General features: G+C 43.7%; 1 protein-coding gene across 1 annotated transcript; it reads right to left on the reverse strand.

The window, feature by feature from the left end:
* Positions 1-434: 434 nt before the first annotated feature.
* On the reverse strand, positions 435-10,753 carry INHBC (inhibin subunit beta C). The gene is made up of 2 exons (XM_028533319.2): positions 10,222-10,753; positions 435-2,365 (listed from the first exon to the last, which is right to left on the reverse strand). Exons 1-2 carry the CDS (start codon positions 10,529-10,531, stop codon positions 1,623-1,625), a joined length of 1,053 nt encoding a protein of 350 aa, XP_028389120.1. The 5' UTR covers positions 10,532-10,753; the 3' UTR covers positions 435-1,622.
* Positions 10,754-17,137: the final 6,384 nt, after the last annotated feature.

Raw genomic sequence — 17,137 nt, forward strand, 5'->3', positions numbered from 1 at the left:
TATATGACCTATGTATTTATGGCCCAGTACAGGGCATACACACCAGACAGTTGTTGTGGGTTGGCTATTGTCATTTTTTTATTTGACAATCTAAGGGAAAAGAGGTCAGTGTTCCTTCATGCTTTAAAAATTCTTGTGGCACACAGCTTGAAAATCACTGGTTTAAGGAGAACCCAGTCAGAGCAAATGCCTCCCTCTTTTCACTCCAGGCCTTCCTTTTTTGTCCCCTGCCCCACTCTGGTGGCCCTCAGCCAGCTCCAACTTCCGAGTAGGACTCCCGGATGGAGCCCCGGGGGCTGGTGAAAGGAAGGCAGCCGTCTCTGAGCTATTCTCTGCCTTTCATCATGTGTATGCCCACAAGTCATCAGCCTACTTGCCCATTGAGCAGCGATCTGTCTTAGGTCTTGGAGTGAGTGCAGGACAAGGAGAGAAGCAGGTAAAACTCAGGTCTTTATTAGCCTTGAGACCAGCAAAGATGATTCTGAGAGGATGGAGGGGGCCTAATAAAGAAGGGCAGACAGCCTGGGGAAGGAAGCAGCATGAAGTATGGGATAGACACAGTAGCTCAGCCCCAGGGAACTTGTGTGAGGAGAGAGCAGAAATGGCAGGGAGGGCAGGCTGTGTGTCCTCTGGCATGTCAGTCAGGGTCCTGGTAGGGGACAGAAGACCCACTCAGCTATCTGTGTTTGCACCACTGAGAAGACTTAATGAAGGACTTCTTTACAGAGGTATGGGCAGGGTGAAGGGATGCCGAAATATCTAGGGACTGGCAAGAGTGGAGAGCCATTATAAGCCTCTAGTGTGGAAGCAGTGACATCAGAATCCGAGCAGAGCTAGAGCTGTGGAAGAAGGGAGCCAGACAGGAACTGTAGGGATGTGGTCATAGCCAGTCACACAGAACCCTGGCACTTAGGCTGAGGGAGCAGGGATAACAAAGACCCTGAATTCTTGCCTGTGTCTCCCCTTAGTCAAACTCAGCAGGAAGCAGGGCCCAAAGGAACTCAAGTGAATTAGCCTACAAGGGCATAGAACAGGGAAGAGAAGGACAAAGAATGGATGTGGGTATGCTAAGAGAGCCTTAGCAGCACAACTGGGCAAGCAAGAAGTAAAGGGGCTCAAGACACAGAGAGGAATGAGTCTCATTTTAGAGAGTAGTGATCTAATCTTTAGTGAAACCAAGCGGGGGGTCTCTCTGGAGATCCAGAAAATCAAGAGAAGAGGCTGGGTCAACTTATCCAGAGTGGAGGCCATTGAGTGGACAGGGCAGGGAGGCACAGTGCATTTTGGGGTGGATTAAGAGTGGGCTAGGGAAGTCTGCCTTGGAACAAGATTGCATTGCTCATGGTTGGAGGTTGATCAGAGTCTCTGGGATGGTGGTTGAGCACGTGGGGCTTGCTGGACAGACCATGTTCTAGGAGAGAGACTGGTGGTTGTGAAGATGGTACGGTGACTCTCTGTAGATGAAGATCTCTTCAAGTAACAGTTGGGATAATTTCCATAGGTTGCCCAAGAAGAGGTAGTGCACTTTCTGGACAGAGGCAGTAATGGAATCTGTCCCTCTTCTTGAGGAAGGGCACCTCTGTGGGGTATATTTGTCTACCCCACCTTGGGCTGCCCATGGACTAACTGCACCCACAGGCCTCTACCACCATGTCAGGTATATCAGTCTTGATGATGTTGCTGTCCCTATCATAGTAGAGCAGAGACAGAGGGCGCCAGGCTGTGGGCACGCAGCATGAGCCCCCTCCAGTGGTGCCTGTAGCTGTGTTGGCCTTGAGAAGATTGAGCACTGCTGTGTGAAAGGAGGCAGCAATGCCAGGCATGCCTGCCACATGCACTGGGCACTGCCCTGTGCAGAAGTTCATTGTATAGCCCTCAGGCTGAATGATCCAGTCATGCCAGCCAATCTCACGGAAGTCCACAAAGAACTCTTGTCGACAGCACATCCTGGACCCACCCTGGCAATCGATGCCATGTCGTCGAACCCGGTGTTTGCCCCCAACTCTCACCCGGGCTGTCACAAAAGGTCTACGGGCAGCCCCACCCAGGACAACTGAGCTCTGGGCTACCTGGCCTTCAAGTACAAGTTCCAGGGTCAGGTGTCCTTGGCTGCAGGCAGCCTGAGCTTCAGGTCCCAGGAGGAGCTGGTGCCAGCCACTGGCATCTACCTCCAGCAGATGCTGAGTGGCCAAGGTGAGGTTGGCATCACGTGGGCCTAGCACAAAGACCCTCACCTTCAAAGTCCAGGTGGTATTGGGTGGAAGCTGCACAAAGAACACGAGGCTAGCCTGCAGGATCTCCACACTACCAGCACCTCTATCAGAGAAGTGGAAATCAAGACGAGTATGGTTGATATTGGAGAGGCCTGTGGACATAAGAAGCCTCGGTCATTGTGGACTTCAGAGTGTCAATTTGATCAGCTACCTCTCTGTGCTCAGCATGCTTGAACACTGTGTTCATTCTTGACTGCATTGTTAGCATTGTTAACCACCCTTTCCTTCTTGAAAATCTTTTCTCTCTTGGCATCCATTACACAACTCTCTTACGATTCTGCCTTGATTTTCTTTGCTGGCTTTTCTTTTCCTGACCATCATTTTAATGCAAGAGTTCTCCAAAGTTTTCCTTTTACACTGAGAGGAGCTCTTACCCACACACATGGTCAGTTAAAACAATTTTTATTCTGGTGATTCCCAAATCTGTATGTCCAGTCCAGACCATTTTGTACCTCTGAACTGGAAATAGAGATTTGGGAGTCACCAAGTTTCAGGACACATGAATGTCCTGCCCAAACATTATATTCAGTTTGTCCAAAATGGAAATCCTTATTTTCTTTCTTATAGAATTCTCTTTTTATTCCTAGAATTGGTGGCACCACTGCCTTCCTTGTCATCTCTAGAAACCCTATGGTCACCTCTCTCACTTACCATGACCAGTCCCTCACTACAATGGTTCTAATGTGTACGCATTTCTCCCTACCCCTATTACTTACTATTGCCCCGGTTCCCCTCTGCATCCCTCGCCTGCCCTATTGCAACCCTTTAGTTGGGTTTATATATTCTCCACTCCACTGAAATTACTTTTGTCAGGTTCACCAACACCTACCGTGTTGCTGAGTCCAATGGTTCCATCTCTTTATACTCATCTTACTTGACCTATAAGCAGTGTTTGACACACTTAACTATTCCCTCCTTCTTGACATGTTTTTTTTTCTTTCCCTCCTGGCTTTTGTGACACTGGTCACTCCATCTATGTCTCTTTTGCTGACAACTCCTCTTTCTCTGCCTGACCTCTATGTTTTGGAGGTCCAAACCTCCCTTCTCTTTCTCTTCTGTATCTGCACCCTGTCTCAGAATGGTCTGAGCAATTCCCATGGCTTTAAGTTTCATCTACATATCCCTCCCTGGTCCTGCCCCCTCCCCAAGCCTCAGGCTTTTATATCCACCTACTGATTTGATAATCCACTTGGTTATCCAATGATATCTCAAATTTTTCATGTTCAAAGAGGAACTCTAGTTTTATCTTCCCAAACCTGGTCCTTCTTCAATCTTCCCTTTCCCTATAAATGCATTGCTTAAGCCAAAACGTTGATTGCTATCATCCTCTACTTGGAAATTAGCTGCAAGATCTGTATTGCTACCTCCAATTTATAATATAATTTCACTTATTCCATCTCCTTTACTATACCTTAGTTCAGTGATTTTCAACCTTTTTCATCTCATGGGACGCATAAACTAATTACTGACACACCAAAAAAGATATTTTTGGCTGATCTGACCAAAAAATAGTTCTAATTTTGATTCATTGACACTGGATGACTGTTGTTGTGTTGGCTGTTGTCATTTTTTAAATTAGACAATCTAAGGGAAAAAGGTCAGTGCCCCTGACTAAATAGTCAGATGTTGCATGTTTTAAAAAATTTTTGCAGCACATCAGTTGAAAATCACTGCATTAGTTCAACTCAGAATCATATTTTTCTTGAACTATGTTAACAGCTTCCTAAGTGGTTTACTCTTGCCCTCCAAACCATTCTCCACATATCAGCCAGAATTATCTTTTTATTACATAAATGTGGTCAGCTTAACCTCAGCTTAAAATCTTTTAGTCTTCTCATTGACTATTTGAATACAATAGAAATCCCTTAACATAGAAAACTTATGTGATTAGACATTGTGACATTTTGTGACTATATTCAACCTACAGCTTTTTTTCTGTTCCTTGAACTCACCAAACATGGACCCACTTCATAGCCTTTGAACTTGCTATTTCCCCTGCCCGGAATGTCTTTCCAAGACCGTTTAATGACTGGCTCCTTTTTGGCATTCAGCTCAAATGTCTCCTTTTCAGGGAGGCTTCACCAACTAGCCTGTCTGAGGCAGCCTTCAATTCCATCCCCATCTCTCTGAAACATCATCTTGCTTAATTATATTTGTAGCCACTATCACTCTCTATAAAAATCTTTGTTTTTTATTTGCTTGTTACGTGTCTCTCCTTCCCTCCTCTCCTCCCCCACCCCAAACCAGCTAGAATATAAACTACATGAAGGTAGAGATTGTGCTGGTATGGTGCACCATTGCCTGGTTCACTTAGTACTAAACACCTAGTCTACACTCAATACATTTTTCTGAGTGAATGGTATTTCATTTCTTTAATTCTTATTTTACATTGACACTAGAGTTATTTTCCAAAAACTTGGCTAGATTATGAAATTCATCATCTCAAAAACCTTATTGGTGAATAAAGTCCAAACTCTTTTAGGAAGCAGTCTTATTCCCATTATGATTTGGCCTTAGCTAGCTTTTTTTTTCCCTCTATCAAGTAAAGAGTGCTTTACTGTGGAAATGCCACTGAAACTTTCATGGATATAAAAGGGCAGAAAATAAAGTTCAACTAAGCTTCACGTGAGTTGGAAAGTCAAGAATAAAGCTGCTCTTGACAGCTCTCAGAGCCAACACGATCTCTCTCATCTCAGTCTCTATGTAAGTTTACTTCATTCTTTTCTCTCTGTCAATATACTTCTGCCTCTCGGTCAGCTTCCTAAGCTCGAAAAATGGTGGCCCAGGTCCTAAATCTATAGAACCTTTTACTCACCTCCTCCTAGCTAAGTGAACTAATCTTCCAGTGTCCCAATTCCAAAGTCCTAGAAGAGTCTGATTGGCCCAACTAATCTTTTCTTGCTAGGTCACTAAACACCTTACTGTTAGGACCTCTTGAGTCACCCTAGTCATGGCAAGCAGACACATGATCGGCAAGGGTTGTGGTAGACTATTACATTGTTGGCTCCCAATGAACAACAGCTCCCAATATTCATGGCTTTGTGCAATTTCTTCCCATATTAACTCTGGGCTTGGCCATGTGACTTGATTTGGCCAAAGAGACATAGGCAAGCACAGTGCAAGCAGAAGCTTGATAAGTACACACTGAGACTTCATTGTTTTGGAAGACAACAACCATGCTTCAGAGAAACTTGGAAGAGATACTGAGTGATGAGAAGCCGTGTAGAGAGAGACTTTGGAGGATCAGAGGCCATCTTAGATGTTCTAGCCCCATCTGAGCTCCTGGCTGAATGCAAATACATGAGCAACCTCGGCTAGGCCACATGGAGCAGAACCACCCAGATAAGCCCAGTCAAACCACGAAATCATGAGAAATATTGAGCTTTTTCTTTTAAGCCTCTATATTTGGGCTGGTTTGTAATATTAACAGATAACTAAAACAGAAACTAGCATCAGAAGTAAGGTGTTCCGTAATAAAGACCTAAAATATGTAGTATTAGCTTTGGGAGTGGGTGGCAGGCAGAGGTTGTAAGGATGGTGAGGAGACTGTTAGTAAAGGTAAGAAGAGCACCCAGAAAATTGCTTTTGGAAGCCAGAGAAGGGGGAACTGTGTTATGTACTGGCTATCGGCTCTGGTAACTTGGAAGCTAGAAATGATATCTAACAAAGTTGTGAATTTAGCTGAAGATATTTCCAGGCAGAATGTAGAAAGTGTCATTTGGCTTATTTTAGCTGCCTTATTATAAGAACTGTCTAATTTTCCAGCAGAATTTGGATGCAATATTTTAAACAAGACTTGCTAGATTGAACAATAAAATACTTTTTCATTCCTCGTCTGTCTGGCAAAATGTTCTTCAAGTAAGAAATGGTCTAAGGGCAAAAATCAAATCCAGGGCACTGCCAGTAAAACATGGTCTTGGTATGAAGATCAAAACAAATAAAGGTCAGCCATAAGACCCTTTACTAAAATCTAACATCTTTGTTAAGATCTAAAACCCAAGATGATGTTCTATAGATCCACTGAACAAGACAAAAGGGCTTCTAAGAATCTTAACAGTTGTTTCCCACAATGCCCTGATTTGTAACCTAAGTAGAGGTCTGTCTTGACAGAGTGGATTGCCTTTTGTCTAATTGAGTAGACTATAATTTATGTAAGAAGGTCCATAAAGTTTTTTTAAAGATTTTATTTATTTATTTTTAGAGAGGGAAGGGAGGGAGAAAGAGAGAGAGAGAGAAACATCAATGTGTGGTTGCTAGGGGTCATGGCCTGCAACCCAGGCATGTAACCTGACTGGGAATCGAACCTGTGACACTTTGGTTCGCAGCCCAAGCTCAATCTACTGAGCTATGCCAGCCAGGGCTAGAAGGTCCATAAAGTTTTAAAAAGTTTTACTAGTGAAAGCAGTACAGTTTGGACTAAAGGGACAGAGACAATTCAGAATGAAAAGAGGCCTCTGGGCCCCCAACTTCTTTGGACAGGAAGAAGGCTGAGAAAACTACTCAGCCACAAACACAGGTCATTGCTTATTTAAAACAGAAGACATTGCAGAAAGTTGAGCCAAGGGCTGAGTGAGTGGCTCTAGAAGTCAAGGAAAGCAGTGGTGGGCTGTCCTTTTTTTTTTTTTAAATAAAGATTTTATTTATTTTTTTAGAGAGGGAAGGGAGGGAGATAGAGAGAGAGAGAAACATCAATGTGCGGCTGCCGGGGGTCATGTTCTGCAACCCAAGCATGTACCCTGACTGGGAATCGAACCTACAATACCTTGGTTCGCAGCCCGCGCTCAATCCACTGAGCTACACTAGCCAGGGCTGGAAAGCAGTGGTGGGCTGTCCTTAAGAGGAGAGGAAAAACCTATCAGGGAGCAGAAGCAGACCCTAACCAAGGGAATTATGGATTTGGGATAGACTGAGATATGTACCTGGCTATATTAGAATTTTCATGGATCAGTGACTGCTCTGTGCCTCCCATTTCCCCATCTCCCATTTTGAACAGGAATATCCAGTACAGTTATCCTGGCCCTGTCTCAGCATTGCATATTGGGTGTGTGGGAGGCAGTTAACTTATATTTTTAGGTCATAGGCAATGAATGGTATGCTGGTAAATATTTAACAACTGGGTTTTAGAGGGGGGGAAATGCCCGTAATCTATGGTATCTGCCAATTTCTGTGGTATAAATTCTTTCACCATGACTGATTTCAGACTATCAATGTGATGTCACCGGATGCAGAGTTGGGACATGTTTACAATCAGCCCTCATGAGCCAGGATGAGCGAGTTCCAGGATAACCACTGAAGACCCCTATCCTAGTTTCCCCAGAGCCCCAAACTCTCTGTCTTCATGCCTCTGGCAAGAATAATTTTCAGGTCTTTCTTTCACATTATGGTGTAGATAACTTAGATTGAAATGAAAACTTCAAGCTAAAATACTTAAATGTGAAAGGTGAAATGCAGGCATCGGTCATTCTCACCTTCAAACCTTATCTCATCAGGGCCCCTCTGGCCTGAACATTGTAGTCATTCATTGATTAGCAAATATGTGGAAAGTATACAGACTTTGAAGTCAGAGAGAATTGCTTGAATTCTGCCCCTTGCAAGCTGTATGACCTTGGCCATGTAAATGATCATTTTTGAATCTCAGTTTTTGCATTCATAAGTTGGGAATACTAAAGTCTACTTTATAGGGTGGTTGTGAGAATTATATGAGATGAGCCAGATACACTTAATACCTGGTAACCATCATTATTGTCGCAATGTGCCTGAAACTAGGTTAAGTGTCAGGGATTCAAAGGTGAAAAAAAACCCCAAAGCAGCCAGGATTTCAGTGTTCAAGGGACTCATACATGGTTCATGGCCATCTGTCCACCAATGCTAAGACACTCCAAACTACTTTTCAACTCCAAACGCAGTCTACTTCTTCAGACTTTTAACCATGTTTTCCCCCTTCATTTAAGATGTCATTTACCATTCTCTACTGATTGAAGTAAAATCTGCTCTACAGCCCTGGCTGGCGTAGCTTAGTGGATTGAGTGTGGGCTGGGAACCAAAGTGTCCCAGGTTCGATTCCCAGCCAGGGTACATTCCTGGGTTGCAGGCCATAACCCCCAGCAACCGCACATTGATGTTTCTCTCTCTCTGTCTCTCTCTCTCTGTCTCTGTCTCTCTCTCTCTCTCCCCCTCCCTTCCTTCCCTCCCTAAAAATAAAAAAATAAAAATAAAAATCTGCTCTACAATGGCAGCCCATTTGCAATGTATTTCTGACCAGGTCCCAGAGAGTCACTCCTGGTCCAGCAAGCTCTTGTGACCCCATGTAACATTTATTTCATCCTGCCTTATATTCTAAATTCATTTATTTTTAGCAGCAGCAGCAGCAGCAGCAGCAAAACCCCTCATGGGCAGGAACGGAGCCTTCTATTTCCTGTTTCCTCCCACCTTAGCTTTCTAAGTATACTACTTGTATTAGTTCATTTAATTATCTCAGCTGCCCTTTAATTATCCCCATTTTACACAGGAGAAAACTATTAACAACCCAAGTCATGCAGTAGTAAGTGTCTGACCAAGAATTTGAGCCCAAGCTATCTGGCTCTAGAGTTGTATTCTTAATCATGGACAGATTAAACACATCTTGAACTAGAATAAGTTCTTATCCATCACTGGGACTCTAAGCTGTGGTCAAGCTGACCTACTGTGTAATTTGGCTGTTTAACACAACCAATGTTTGCTGGGTATCTACTATGTTTGGGAGAGGCAGAGTGATGCTGTGCTCAAGGCCATGGATTCCAGAGCCATGGCTGGCTGCACCACTTACCAGTCACGAGACCTTGGGCAAGTTACTCAACTTCTTGCCTCAGTTTCATCACCTCTAAAATGGGGATAACAATAGTACTTGCCTCACTGAACTGTTGTGAGGATCTCAGGGAATTAGTATATGTAAAAGGCTTAGAAAACAGTACAGTAAACATTGTCTAAGTTATTTCTACTATGCACTAGCCTCTGACGATAACATAAGGAATAAATGACAGTTCCTCACCTCAAGGGGTTGATATCCTGTTGGGAGACAGGCTTTATAGAAAACCTGGAAGTAGGCAATTTCACACAGAGAGTTCAGGTTCAATGTAAGAGTGTGGGGGCCACCAAGGAGGGAGCACCTAACCCTGAGGTCAGGGTGGGTTTTTCTGAGGACAGGGGTGCTAGGTCTTGAAGTGCTGACCATGGAAAATGGGCCAGGAAGGGAAGGGCCTTCCAGACCTAAGAAAGCACTTGTAGAAAGCTCAGAGGCCAGACAGATCACTCTGTGTTCTGTGTTTAGGTACTGTCGCCAAATTCTTGATTTTTCCCTCCGTCTGCCGACTAATTCTCCAACTTCTCTCCCCTCTATGGAAGTAACTCTCTCTTCTCTTCTATCTTCTATCTACCTTTCTATGTCTCATTTTGATCCTGTTCAGATGTGGGTGACTGAGGTATCAAGGCAGGAGGGCAGGGGTGGAATGGAGAGGTATTATAGTCCTGGTATTTTTCCTTTTGCCCTTTTACCCAAGCGAGGGATCTGGAGAAGGGAAGATGGTGAGGATGGAGAGGCTGGATCCTGGGCCACAGGAAAGACAGAATCCCCAGCTTACAGTTTCTGGGTCCAGGCTGGGGGAGTGGATGGGCACACCACAGCCTGGGGAAGTTTGTGAGGCCTTTAGAGAGATGAGCTAAAGGTGATGGATACAATGTCTCAAAAGAAGTGAAATTTACCCACTTTCCAGTTGCCCATTGGTCATGGTTTAACTACAAGAGAGAGAGATGGGGCAGGGGGGTGGGAACCCTGGATTAGGAGATTATAGGTCCTGGGAGAAAAGAATTTGGATGGTTTGGGGGAGAAAATCAGGGGTTAGGTTGGGGAAGACAACTGTTCCTTTTCTTGATAGGTCAGATTTTGAGGAAGATCTGCAGATCAGGAACCCACCTGTCTCAGCAAAGCTGATGATCTCATATTCCTGTCCCCTGTGAGCCTCCGGAAGCACCCCCTGTGGGGGCCCAGGGAGGCGCTGCAGCACTGTCCTCAGAGCAGCTCTGGACACTGGCCGGCTCAGCGTTGGGCGCTGGCTGAGGTGCAGCTTGTCCAAGATGCTTCTCTTGGCCAGGTGGAGAAGCAGCTTCCGCTGGCTCTCCACGTCCAAGGCATGCTTCCCACATGCCAGACATTGACTGTCAGCTCTGGGAGTGGCCACTGTGGTCACTGCCAGGAGTAGGAAGGCCAGGAGGAATGAGATCATTTTTGGGGTAGGCCCACCTTGAGTGACACAGTTGAAACACAGCCACAAACCCTCAGGCTCAGGGTCTCAATATCTATGTTCAGGGCTCCGTGCTGGCTACCAGAGGCTCAGGAAGGAGAGTGTGTCCAACTGGCATGACTCCTGTTGCAGGGGATGGAACAGCCAAACATCTGACTTGAGAGAGGAAGTCAGTTACAGGTAGAACTTGGCAGAAGCCACCAATGTGTAATCAGTGAAAGCACAGAGTGGGGGATGATAGGGGAGGTTGTTGGTTTGTTTGGGGAAAGAAGTGTTCCTGGGTCAATGCTGGGAGATGCTGGGTTGCCCATGTGAGCTGACATGCCTGGGGACAAAGGTTAGAGATGAAATTCCTCTTCAGATCAACGGCCTTGCTGGGAAGCCTGGTGGGGAAAGGGAGAGATCACAGGTTTCAGGATAGAATATTAAAGAATGGCTTTCAAACAGGAGGGGGGTCATTGACAGGCACTTTAGGTCACTGTCATGCAGGTAACAGAGTTTGAGAGTTGCATTTTTTAAAAAATATATTTTATTGATTATGCTATCACAGTTGGCCATTTTCCCCCTTTATTCCCCTCTGCCCTGCACACCCCCTCCCACCTGCATTCCCCCCTTTAGTTCATGTCTATGGATTGTACATATAAGTTCTTTGACTTCCACATTTCCTATACTATTCTTAACCTCCCCCTGTCTATCTTCTATCTACCATTTATGCTACTTACTCTCTGCACCTTTCCCCCTCTCTTCCCACCCACTCCCCTGCTGATAACCCTCCATGGGATCTCCATTTCTGTGGTTCTGTTCCTGTTCTAGTTATTTGTTTAGTTTGCTTTTGTTTTAGGTTCGGTTGTTAATAATTGTTTGTTGTCATTTTATTGTTCATATTTTTTATCTTCTTTTTCTTAGATAAGTCCTTTTAACATTTCATATAATAAGGGCTTGGTGATGATGAACTCCTTTAACTTGACCTTATCTGGGAAGCACTTTTTCTGCCCTTCCATTCTAGATGATAGCTTTGCTGGATAGAGTAATCTTGGTTGTAGGTCCTTCCTTGCCTTTCATGACTTGGGATACTTCTTTCTAGACCCTTCTTGCCTGTGAGGTTTCTTTTGAGAAATCAGCTGACAGCCTATGGGAACTCCTTTGTAGGTAACTCTCTTCTTTTCTCTTGCTCCTTCTCTCCTTATCTTTAATCTTGGATAACTTAATTATGATGTGCCTTGGGGTGTTCCTCCTTTGGTCCAACTTCTTTGGGACTCTGAGCTTCCTGGGCTTCCTGAAAGTCTATTTCCTTTGCCAGATTGGAGAAGTTCTCCTTTATTATTTGTTCAAATAACTTTCCACTTGTTGCTTTTCCTCTTCTTCTGGTACCCCTATGATTCGGATGTTGGAATGTTTAAAGATGTCCTGGAGGTTCCTAAGCACCTCCTCATTTTTTTTTTTTTTTTTGAATTCTTGTTTCTTCATTCTGTTCTGGCTGAATGTCTCTTTCTTCCTTCTGGTCTACACCGTTGATTTGAGTCCCAGTTTCCTTCCCGTCACTATTGGTTCCCTGTACATTTTCCTTTATTTCACTTAGCATAGCCATCATTTTTTTCATCTAATTTGCAACCATATTCAATCAATTCTTCAAGCATCTTCATCACCAGTGCTTTGAACTGTGCATCTGATAGGCTGGCTGTCTCTTAGTCACTTAGTTGTATTTTTTTCTCGCGCTTAGATCTGATCTTTCATTTGGGCCATTTTTTTGTTTCAGCATGCCTGCTAGCATAAGGGGTGGAGTCTTAGGTATTTACCTGGGTTGACCAGGGCGGGTCAACCCAGTCGCTGTGTTGTGATGCTGTAGGTAGGGGAGGAGTCTGAGAGGGGACAATGGCACTTGTTTCACTCTCTGCCAGTTTTCCGTCACTTCCCTCACTTCTCACAAGCAAATTGGGCACTTCTGGTGCTGATTCCCAGTTGGGTGGTTTTTTGTACGTTCTAAGACCCTGTGGGTCTCTCCAACAAACTCTCCTGTGAGGCTGGGAGTTTCTCCCGCTGACACCTCAGTCCCCACAAGTGTTTTCAGTGAGAGGTTTGAGGCTTTATTTCCCTGTCTGGAATTCTGGGTTGCGAGGTCTGTCTCACTCCCTAGTTGTTCCTGACAGTTTATCTGCATGCAAATGTAGGACTGCCTGGCCCACCAGCCCTACCTTACTACAAGTCCTCTCCACCCGACTGCCCATCTCTGCCCCTCCTACTGTCTGGATGAATGTTTCTTCTTAACTCTTTGGTTGTCGGACTTCCATACACTTCAATTTTCTGTCAGTTCTGGTTGTTTTTTATTTTAAATTTGTTGTTGTCCTTCTTTTGGTTGTACGAGGAGGCACAGTGTGTCTACCTATGCCTCCATCTTGGCCAGAAGTCAAGAGTTGCATTTTTCTTCACCTGGTACTTCTCACCCTCCCCACCCCATCCTAACCCAAACTCCTTTTAGCCCTTGTTGGGTTTTGCCCAGCAACGCTCAAAAACATCCAGTCTAAAGGGTTGGGAGAGGAGGGGAAGTGTTTTAACTAGGTCTTCTGTGCACTCAGAGGAATGTCTGAAGGTGGGGAAGGGGCTTGAAAGCTAGATTCACTCTGGGGTTTCTTCTGTTTAAGGAAAGACATTTTGAGCTATTTCAGAATTCCTGCCTTTCTCTCTCAAATGTACTGAGTAGAAGATCTTCAGGGAAGGGCTTTTGTTTCCACAAGAGGGATTTACCTGGCAGGAGTGGCAGGTAGAGTTAGGAGCATAGGTTTTTAAGTTGATGATGTTGGTTAAATTCTGTCTTTTCCCTTTATCAGCTGAGTGACTCTTGACAAGTTACTTGACTTTTCTTGTTTTAGTTTCTTTATCAGAGAAATGGGTAAAATTATTACCCATGATTCCAAAATCCCCCGAAATCCACCCGTGTTGTGTGTGTAACTCATATGGTGGTTAAAATTGACCTGAACAGAAATAAAGTTATTTATGGTCTTTTAAAAAAATCATGCTAAAAAATAAAAAAGAAAAAATTATGCTGAGACTATTAGTACATTTTTTTACTCCAAAAACATTATTTGGTTATGAGATGCTACCCCTGGGGATGTATATAATATACATTGTATATATACCATTATACCTTCCTAAAACTTGAAATTTTCTGAATTCTGACACATGTCTGGTTCTATGGTTTTTTAATATGGGATTATAGATCTGATTATTTCAGAGTTTTGAGATCTAAATAATTTTGTAAAGCACTTACAGTGGCTGGCACATAGTAAGTGCTTAATATAAGTTTATTATTATTCTTGCTACACAGGTTTGTGGGCCAGAGTAGCCTCACCTCTACATGTGCTGAAGAAATTCTGCCAATATCTGTCCTTCCGGACTTTCCTTTCCTAGATCCATGTTCCCAATCACCATCTGTAGTGAAGTCACTTAGTAAGTCATCTCTGCTGCTTACCATTATATTCCTAGCACTGCTCACAGCACCTGATCTATAATATAGGTACTTAAAAATATATGCATAATTATATATAATATAAATACATAGCATATTTATTTAGAAATATATTAATATACTAATAATACCAATATACAATTATATATTAATGCATTATAATATAATGTATACATATACCAATAATAAATGATGTATGTTTATCTGTTACTATAAATAAATATATTAATACACACACATATATATATTTATCCTCACTGGAGGACAAGCTTATTGATTTTAGAGGGAGGGGAGGAAATGAAGAGAGAGAGGGAGAGAAACAGTGTGAGAGAGAAACATCGATTGGTTGTCTTTCCTATGCACCCTGACTGGCACTGAAACTGAAACCTAGGCACATGCTCTGGCTGGGAACCGAATCTGTAGCCTTGTGGTTTACAGGATGATGCTCAACCAACTGAGCCACACCAGCTGGGTGGGGGGTGGTAAATAAATAAAGAAATAAATACACACGCGCGCGCGCACACACACACACACACATTTGAGCTCAGGAGGGAGGACACAAAAGTATGTGCCTGGGGGAAGGCAGTGGGGGAGAAGGCATGGGTGGGGTGGATGTGGGGTGATAGAGAGGGTGAGAGGGTCAGGGTAAGAGGGTGAGGAAGAAAGAGAGAGAAAGAGAGAGAGAGGAAGAGAGAGAGAGAGTGCTGTATTTTTTTAAATGTATAAATGACAAAACTTAGGCTGCTTCTCAGCAGTTGTATTCAAGTCACCTTGATTGAATTTTTGTGTGTCACATTTTCTTAACTATCTTCTATAGGGGCTGATTTTTAAAAAAAACTTTAAGGGACATGATAGATGTAGGTTTATTATTTAGTTTCTAGTATAAATTTATTTATTTAAAAATAACAGTTTGTTGAGGTGTAATTCACATAACATAAAATTCACCATTTAGAGTATACAATTCAGTGGTTTTTAGTACATTCAGAGTTTTGCAACCATTACCACTATCTAATTTAAGAACATTTTCATCACCCCAGAAAGAAACCCTGTATCGATTAGCATTAATCCTCCACTCTCCTTACTCAAGCCTACAGGGAATAATCTTATCTCTAACATTTTAATGTTCCTAATTTCATTCTTGGATGATAACCTGATCTCGAGTTTGGGGAAGGTAGTTATATTGTTATTTGTTCCATGTCTTAACTACAATACAATATGTAGTTCCCAGACTCCCTCAAATCCTAGGCTGACTTCAACTACTCTCTTCTCTGGCAAACAGTTGGAGAATGAATGGTAAGCAAAAGGGGGAGAAGCAGAGGAGGGCTTCTCTTAGGGGTGAATGCCTCATGTTTCTGTCTTAGCTGTTCTTCAGTTACTGCATTTGTCTCAGAAACACCCAACTGCCTCATTCTGTATCATGACACACAGGTTGTAACCTGCCCTTTGAAGCTATATTTCTAATAGTGTAGTGATTGAAGAGCAGGCTCTGAAGATAAACTCTCTCAATTCAAAATCTGGGATTTTTGTGTCTCAGGTTTCCTTAGTTTATATACCTATATACTGGGTATAATAATAATACCTATTGTTTTGAGGATTCAGATGAAAAATAGATGTAGAATGCTACATACTGCCCTGGCTGGCTTAGCTCAGTGGATTGAGCGCGGGCTGGGAACCAAAGTGTCCCAGGTTCGATTCCCAGTCAGGGTACATGCCTGGGTTGCAGGCCATAACCCCCAGCAACCGCACATTGATGTTTCTCTCTCTCTCTCTCTGTATCTCCCTCCCTTCCCTCTCTAAAAATAAATAAATAAATAAATAATTTTTAAAAAAGTAAAAAAAAAGATAGTTAAAAAAAAAAAAAGAATGCTACATACTCTTGGGCCATCACTGCCCTCTACCTCCAACTTAAAAACTTGGAATTTGATGATCCTTGAAGGAAAAAAGAATTTTATACCTCTATGACTTACCTCCATTCTTGCCTCTCTGATGAACTCCCACTTATATTCTGCAAGGATAGCTGAAATTTCACCTGTAACTTACTCAATCTTCCTTACCTCTAAGAACTAATTGCTCCTTGTGTTTCTATCTCACATTGAACACCTTCTGTTAACAGCACTTGCATTGTACTATAATAATTATTTTTTACCTACTGCAGTTCTTGTCGCATAGTAAATATTTAATGGTCAAATTCTATCATTGTAAGACTATGATGTTTTTTTGAGGTTGGTAAATTATCTAAATACCAGTAACCAATAACAGATAGATTGATTCTCCCTAGGAGGGACAGAATGGGGGAGTTTGCAAATTTAAGATGACTCAAGAAAAATAACTGTATTTTAGGGGGTGGTGGTAAGAAGCGGTTTTAATAGGATGGACTTCAACCTGCTTTAGTTAGAATTAAGTTTTCACACCTAGAAAAAATGAACATTTACCTACTACATGATCTGTATCCATTGATATTGCACATATTTATTGTAAACATGCCCTTTTGGGCGCAGGAGTTGCTGTCCTAAGTCAAAGGCTTGCTTTGAAAGTGCTCTGTAAATTTAAATTTAGTTACTAGTATTACGTTTAAATCTAGGGTGAATCTGACAAGCTTGACGGGTTTAAGGTGGACTAAGGCTTTCAGTAGATGTGAATCGATAGCTTGAGACACAGATACAGAGGGAGCGAGTGAATGAGGCAACGAGTATGCTCGCGTGTACCAGCTGGGTGGGTGGGCGAACAGATAGGGGGCGTCTGCAGACGTGGAGAGGCACAGGGGAAGCACAGACGCGCGAGGAGCGCAGGACGTGGTGACGATACACCGGACGTGGTGACGTAGCGCGCAGGCCGCAGCGGGGGGCGGACTCTGGGCCTTTCTTCCCCTTCTGATTTCCCCCCTCCCCCCTTTTCTCCCTTTCCGGGTTTGGTTCCCCCCTTTTCTCCCCTCTCCCCCTCCTTCCCGAGCCCCTTTCCCCTCCCCAGTCCCCCCTGCTCCCCTGCCCTGGGCCCTGGGTAAACCCCCGCTGAGAAGAGCCCGCCCCCAGAAGCGCGCCACCGCTGGCCGTCGGGGCCGAGCCGCAGCCGAGCGGCCGTGGGCCCGGGCGGCGGGCGGAGACGGGGGCGCCCTCCCCCCCACGGCC

The sequence above is a fragment of the Phyllostomus discolor genome, chromosome 2, assembly GCF_004126475.2.
Source record: "Phyllostomus discolor isolate MPI-MPIP mPhyDis1 chromosome 2, mPhyDis1.pri.v3, whole genome shotgun sequence".
In the NCBI taxonomy this organism is placed as follows: domain Eukaryota; kingdom Metazoa; phylum Chordata; class Mammalia; order Chiroptera; family Phyllostomidae; genus Phyllostomus; species Phyllostomus discolor.